General features: G+C 39.9%; 1 protein-coding gene across 1 annotated transcript; it reads left to right on the forward strand.

Moving 5' to 3' along the window:
• Positions 1 to 2,398: 2,398 nt before the first annotated feature.
• On the forward strand, positions 2,399 to 3,385 carry LOC139139473 (G-protein coupled receptor moody-like). The gene has a single exon (XM_070708387.1). It carries the CDS (start codon positions 2,399 to 2,401, stop codon positions 3,383 to 3,385), a length of 987 nt encoding a protein of 328 aa, XP_070564488.1.
• The last annotated feature ends 4,803 nt before the right edge of the window (positions 3,386 to 8,188 follow it).

Consider the following 8,188-nt stretch of genomic DNA (forward strand, 5'->3'; position numbering starts at 1 on the left):
GATGCCGTATTGATGGGGTGATACTGGCGTGCCACAAGGTACTTTATCGTTGTGAGCAATTTGTGCAATTACAATAACCTATATCGGTCAGTGGCTTATGCGACTTCAAAGCAATTCAGAAACATGTTTGGGCGGATAGCTGTGATTTGAGTATTCTACCAATACTTTTACTACGTGCCGGAACGTCATCATTGTGCCGCCAAAGGACACGTAATGATAGATGTAATAAGGAAAACCTTGAAAAGTTCAAAGTTTCCGCGAAAACCGAGTTTGATAAAATTCTACTTTGTACATTGAAAATAAAAGGACCAGTAGCTGTGGCTTTTGTTGATTTTTTCCCTGTGATTTTCAATGTCATGTATAGTTTCTTATTGCAATCCCCAAAGCATGCTTGTTAATGTATACAGTATTCAGCTTGTTAACTCAGCTTGTGCAGGAGTACACAGCATTATTGTTGAGAAGTGAGTTCAGGACTGAACCAGAATTGAAATGTACACAAAAACGGTGCATTTTTCACAGTAAACTTAGTAACGATAATCTAGATAATTATAGGAAAATGCTGTTTCAAACGCTTAATCAGGGAACATTTCCAAACGATATCGGTATCAAATCATGGAAAACACCACCCCATCCCTCAGGTTTGTAATTGACGCAGGAAGCATTGACGTGGGCCCTATAGCTTTTCTGTGTACCAATACGTCACGCGAGGGATTTTGTGGAGATATTACTTCCAATACTGTTCCTTGATTATTCAAAAAACATCTTAACCCGGGGAAATGGTAATTTGATGGAATTTAAATGGGGAATTTCAATGGGGAAAGTTCAATTTTTGTCGAGCAGTCTCGTTTGGCAAAATGCAAGAGGTACCTCCCTGGTCAAAAACTGGAAGACTGGAAATCACGATTTGCATGCGATATGAAAAGATTTAATATATTGAAATCTAAATCGAGAACTTTTAAACACTGAGCTTCGGTGTAAGCATTTAGGTACCTGTAGACAGGAAATAAATGATGGGGATGTAGCATGGACGAGTGGAATCTTGCGAGGTTCTGTTCTGTTGTCAGGAGATGGTTGGACGACGGTTACTTTGTTGCGTAGTCACTTTCAGGTTCCAGTCTTCTTGTGCATCTGTTTCAGTTCTGATCTCTGATCTCAGTCTTCCTCTCTTCCTCCATCCTTTCTCCACTGTCTTCCAGCTCCACCTTTTTATCCAAATTTACCCTTTGTTACTTCCCGCATGTCTGGATAAGGCATCTTACGAATACTTAATTGGCGTGGGTACTTAACGAATATTAACTGGCATGGCAAGCGGTAAACATTTTAGTGCCTCTCTGTCAGGACACGAATACAGCCAAAATAATATTTTTGATGGTAGGAAGTTTGAGATCTTGATCTGAAGTAATGAACCTTCGGCAGGAATCATGCATCATGACTTACACGCACTTTCACTGTACATTCTGTCGCATGACACATAGTCTAACAAAACCCTACAGCTACGACGGAGTGTACCGTGACTGATGCAAATAAGTCACAGTTCCCGATTCCTGCCGAAGTACGGCTTCATGACATACTATGGAGAATGGAACATAAGTCTTCTTGGGCTTGTTGTGCAACCCTCTGTAGGTATTAGCCATCATATGATGCTGCACAATGAAGCCAAAAAATGGTCATGAAACCATCACCATTGTCGCTGACACATCCACGATAATCATTCTTGTCCTATTACTTTGGCAAAGTTGAAAGTGTTGCAGAGTACAAAGCCATACTGGGTCCTGCTAACACGTCTAATTTCATACATATACTTGCCTCATCATCCCCGTCAAAATTACTTCTTGCTATATTTCTCATCCATTTCTGAAGATATATACATTGCCTTTGCAGAGTCGCTATTCCCTGAATATAACTTAATAGTCTAGCTTCTGAGCACCGCCTTCGGGACTACTTTACTGGCCAACAAAGATAGGATGTGCCGTGTGTGCCAGTCAAAATTGGAAATTCTTCGGGTCATATTATACCGCAAAGAAAGTTCAGCAAAGAAACCCATTTCTCATTTTCTCATCGTCGGAGACACCCACCTAGTCACAGACTATAGTCATTCTAAGGCCCTTCATGATTGGGTGGAATCACGGCAATTGCAAATCTCTTCACAACAAACCAGTGTCATTTCTCAGACCGCCATGATTTGTAAAATAATCACTTTTCCATAGGCAACCGGTGCTCTGGTAGAATAGGTTGTGCTGATTAACATAGAGCTCAAGGAAAACACCCGATGTTATCATGCAACTGGGCATGCGCGCTAACTTGAATTCTGCTGAAAATTGTTTAATCAGTCCACAAATACTATGTACATATAAAAGACATCGTTCTCACAGTCTTCAAAGCACCAACATACAACGAGATGAATGACACCGTCAGCGAAAACGTTAGTTCTACAAGCAGCTTGCCGCAGTTACCGAAGCCCCAAGAAAACTCGTGGTTAACTACGTATGCCGGGTCCGTGGAAGTGATGTTGGCTGCGACGGCTCTCTTCGGCAATACCTTGTTTATAATGGTATTCTGTCTGCAGAAGAAATTAAGAACGACCACAAACATGATGCTTGTCAACCTTAGCATAACCGACTTGATCTCACCGATACTGGTGTCATCCGTAGCTGCTGATTCGTTTTTCTTTCGTCGTTGGAGAGCAAGCTTCTCCTACTGTGCCCTCCACAACGCCCTCCATCCGACCCTACTCGAAGTATCCCTTTGGTTGACAGCATGCATCGCTGTCAACCGATACATCTGCATCGTGCACAACGACAAGTACCATCGCCTAAACAACAAAGTGACACTGTCGATCGCCATTGCAATTTGCTGGTGTTTTCCAATCACCCTCAATGTATACTTATTCAGCGAGCCAAACTCAGTGGTCTATGTTCCAGATTTGCTAGCTTGCCTTGCGACAGTCGATAAAAGAGTGTTCACTGCATTGTTGGTCGCCCCAAGCCTAGTAACCGTAGCCTCTTACTTCTTCATATTTCTCTTCATACGCCGCAGCAGGCAAAGAATCCAGGCACATGGAGAAGAAGTCCAAAGTAACAACAAAGCTCCCAGCTTGCAAGAGATCCGTACGCTGAAATTCTTGGTTGCCCTATTCCTGCTGATCATACTCGGCTATTTGCCCATACCCGTCTCGGTGGCCATTCTCCAACGACTCGGCAAGTCCCCTACATCGGTTTATGTGGCAGTATACCCGTCTCTACACATTGCGGGGTCTATCAACCCCATACTCTACGGAATGAGCAACAAGAGTGTGAGGGAGTCATACAAATTCCTTCTGACGGGCCAGATGATTTTCGGCCGAACCTGCTGTACCGTTCAGCAAGAGCAGTCGTCAACATCTTAATTAAGATAGAATGCGCTCCGGGGACAGATAAGCTTATTATGAATCTCAAAGCTTTACATACATTTTTGTTCCGCCACTTATTGGGGTGCTCACTTTGAAGCTAATGAAGTAATTAAAGTTTTCATCAGCATATTTTTGTGAAAATAAAAATGTTCAGTTGTCCCCAAAAAATTAATACAGGGGTGGCACCATTTTGAATTTCAAGTATCGGTAAATATTGGGTAATTTGTTTCTCTTGTACAAAATTTTGCATGATGATGAACCCCGATTTTTGTTCTGTGATTTCGAAAGGGAGTGATCTAAAATTTCTAACGAAGAGTTTTAGCAAAACGTTTAAGATTTGGCAAAACTTATAATGGAACTGGCTTCGATACTCAGCTTCTAAATTAATGAATAATGTACCACTTTAAAGTGCCGCCAGAAAATATTGATCTTGTACTGTCAACATATCTGAGACAGGGTTTAAAGAGACAACGCTTCATCGAATTATTTTTCTTACTATTTTGGACAATTTACTTTCCATTTCTGTATATTGATTATTAAGTAATGTAGTTTGCGATATTGTGCTTTAAGATTGGGACAAGGTTGACAGGAATTTCTCTCATTGAAGTTTTAGTTTATCGTTCGTCCTGGAAGTAATCTGATTGTAATCGTTGGTACTCTCTGGGTGCTTATAATCAGATGATATGAAATCGAAAGGGTGGTGAACCGTAGGAAAATCATTGTTAGATTAAGCAAGGTAAATAGATTTCGAGCTAACAGAAATTCGGGCGTTTAAATCATACACCTATTTCTTAAATATGTTCACATAAGCTTAAGAATACGAGACTTTTCTTCTTTCTCGAAACACTTGCTTGGAATACTTTCCGTCAATTCTATCACGATTGGAACTAATTTGGGATAATTGGATTGTGAAGTAAGGTCGTTTTAACCTGCAAATGTAAGCTCATCTGCTTCTCTTTTCAAGTTACACACTTGTTTTTATGAGTAATATGTAATCTTGTAACATTCAGCTATATGGTACCAACCACTTCTGAGAAATTTGAAAAATATAGAGATCCAATTACCCCAAATTAGTTCCAATCGTGTTTTCTACAAAGTCGAGGGCCGTTTACTCATATTATCAAAGTTCATTGATTGCTTTGATCCGGCGGTCTCTACATGTGGTAAAATATCATAGTTTGCCCGTTTGTTTTTGTCAGAGTTCGTTTGTTTTATCGTATGCACGATTCCTGCCGAAATTTGAAACTAATAACTTTGAAGGCTATTGCTATTAAAATGAGTATGTTACAAGACTGACCCACCTAACAACTATGTCACCACAGCTGGACAAATTTTACACATGAATCTAGTGGCGACTTTTCTGAACATATATTTCCGTACTATAGATGGATACGTTCTCTTGGAGTTTCCGTTTTGTAATATGACAACGTTGATGTTGTGTTGGACGTTTAGTGCTTGAGAATTTCACATAATTATGCACTATATTGTCGTGTTTTACCAAGTGGTTGTAAATTGTCAATCTATTTTATCTGACTGATCATTCGTGTCAACATTACTGATCAACAAAGGCAATGATGCAATTGATGGTGTTTAGTCCTCGATCTTTGTGTTGTTTTGGTTTGCTGACTCCTACAAGAACCATGCAGTCTACGAGGCTATCTGCAACTACCCGGAAAAATGTAATGCCGTATGCTTAAAGGATTTACATACGAACCGGGTGAACGAATTCACAGACTGGACTCATAAGTGAAATATGAGAAAATTGACCAATCATAGTCGGCCTTGCAGCACCCATATATACAGCATGGAGAGAATATGTCGCTTGTCGTCTTACACCGTATCTGCAAACCATCCGACTGGCTCAACAGTATTTTATCTCTCTCTGTTGATTTTGATTCAGCATAATGCGTAGACAACATGTCAATTTTTCCCTACTAGAAAATAAACAAATGTTTAGTATCATGTTAAACTGTTGTTAGTATTGACTATTCGCAAGTAGGCTAGGTGTTTCATTTGAGGTGGAATGCTTCAAGGGGACAGATATTCGTACTCTCAGATTTTCACATTTTTTTCCTGATCTGCCACTTGTGGGGGCTCATTTTAAAGCTCTTGGTATAAGAACAATTTTTATCGTCTTTGTTTTTCGAAAATCGAAAATCTTATTTTTCTCACGTCTCGAGTACGTTAGGAGTGTGAGAATACCAGCTTCTCGCTACAGTCTCACCAGTGTAGGATCCATTTGTTCTCACACTCTGCATTGTCGCGCGAGCGAATATATTGGTCCTCTACTGTTCCCACGCCTCAAGCCGCGCATATTAAAGGTATACTGTCACCAGTTCCAATTTTGCCACAGTTACCATGGAAAGAGAAAATCTAACCAATCACAGATTTTAAGCGGGTGGCCGCTTTTTAAAAACAACGCCCTCACATGGGCATTTGGAATACCAAGGAATGCCCCTTTGACCATATATGGGCATATTTAGATTACAGGTTACTGTATACCTTTAATTTACGAATGGGTAGTCGCCTAATATAAAACCGGAACGACAGTGCGGGTAGACGGCACCCTTCAAAGTGAATGGGTTCATGCACTCCCCGTTGGGGACAAATATGCAAGACGATTGACCAAAGCACGACGTCATGTTGTTATTTTGACAAATACATTGCCTAATTATTAATACTAAATGCTGTTAGAGAAGTACAGTATAAACATGCTTCTTATAGTATTGATATAGACTACAAGGGGATTGGTATAAATCCAAGAAAGTTATTGACGAAGGGAGGTGAAGGGATGCGAGGAAATAATCCAGCTCCCCAAGGAGTGATAGACATTCAATCTCAGCCAATTGGGTGTGGTATTTTATTATTTGACCCATTGAATTTCAAATATCAATAAATGTCAGGTAATTTGTTTCTCTAGACCATACTTTGCATGGTAACCCTAGATTCTTATACTTGATTTGGTAAGAGTATGATTCAAGTTTCATTGAGGAAAGTTTGAGCAAAAGTTTAAGCTCTCGAGGCGCATACCACCTTAAAAAGTGTCTGCAGCGAAAATGTAATAATCCTACACTCATTTCTTCTTATAGAACATCATCTAACCGTCACGATTCAAACCAGACCACCTCAGGTTATGTGTGCTGTAGGCGACCATCGTGTTTTCATTCGGAGTCGACGTTGGCCAGCAATTACTTGTATTTTTTGTGACTTTTGAACCAGACTTCAATCAGAATCAATTATTATGAACGGATTATTCTGACTTTAGAGTTGCTCTAGGTTATCAGCGCATGGCTTGTTGCTGTAGGCATAGTTGATGTAGACTGATAGTTCGCATAAACATTGTGCTTTTTGTCAGCGTTGCTTGCTTGAAGTGCGTCGTCACGTCACTCAAAGGTCGTAGTTGTTAAAAGTATTCTAGTATTTCGGTTAATAAATGTGCTATCGTTCATTTCTCGATGAAATATCAATATTCTCTCAATTTCAAAATTCTCATTTCTCTTGGCATGTTTTTCCTCGGGCAAGAGACTACTTGCTCGGTTAGCCACGAAGTAACACCCACATTTGCGTTGTCAATTTACTTGACAATATCGATACAAATTGTTATCAAGTGATTTGATCATACATGTTTTTGTAATCGTAGAATGACATGCGTTGTCGAATGAAGTAATCTTGCTTTTCTCGCTCTTAATAGAAACCATAAATTTGAGAGAGAGAGAGAGAGAGAGAGAGAGAGAGAGTCAGAGAGAGAGAGAGAGTCAGAGAGAGAGAGAGAGAGAGAGAGAGAGAGAGAGAGAGAGAGAGAGAGAGAGAGAGAGAGAGAGAGGAGAGAGAGAGAGAGAGAGAGAGAGAGAGAGAGAGAGAGAGAGAGAGAGAGATGTTCAGGAAGAGAGATTGGATTCAGAGTAAGAATTTACCGAAAATTGCAGCCGTGCTCATATGACGTCAAAGTATTTCCTCGCCAACGCTGTTATTAGTCATTTTCGAGATCATTAGTACCGCCGTTCGAAGATGCAAGTGGTAGTTCTTTGCTGTTATTTTGAGTTCTGGGGCATCTTCTCAGAGTTACTGTAACATTGACAAGGTCGAGTCCCTATAACATCACGATATTAGATGCATTTCTCAGAGCTTTTTATCTACAATTTCAGTTGCAATAAGGCATGATTAGAGTGAAGACATTCACCACCCCAATTTCTTTCTGAATTTGTTAATTCAACTTTAGACATTTCGCTTGGATACCGAGGAAGGTTGAAAATTATTCAGTGTTATCCTTCAAAATATAATAGTTCTGCTTTTCTCTTCAATCCCTGAACGTATGTCACCTGACAACGATTTAACTATGATCAGTCACGATTTGTCCAGCAGTTCGATCAGACAATATATAAGCCTTTCTATAGCTATTGTAGACACGTTACATATATCCCCTATTACTTTAAAACTGGAACCAACAAGCATTATTTGGCTTTTCTGTCATATAAGAAATAATGAATATATATAGCTGGACTTTAATGGTTGATCATGGAGGATTGTCACGGGAAGTTCGATTTGGCGATGTACGGGCTTCTTTAAGTATAATTGCAGAGTCGAAAAATTTACTGTGATTATCCTCCTTCACTTTCAACATGAGGGCGTACCTTTCTTCTCATTCTCACACGCCTGTGTGACTTTCTTGTCTACAAAAATGTATTCCATGTATGGTATCTAGATGCATCACTTCTACCTAGATGCAACATTTAAAGTTTACGATGGACATAGTGACAAACATGTTGTAATTTTCATCACTCGTCATAGCATCTCGGATAC

The sequence above is a fragment of the Ptychodera flava genome, chromosome 8 (genome assembly GCF_041260155.1).
Source record: "Ptychodera flava strain L36383 chromosome 8, AS_Pfla_20210202, whole genome shotgun sequence".
Classification (NCBI taxonomy): Eukaryota; Metazoa; Hemichordata; class Enteropneusta; family Ptychoderidae; genus Ptychodera; species Ptychodera flava.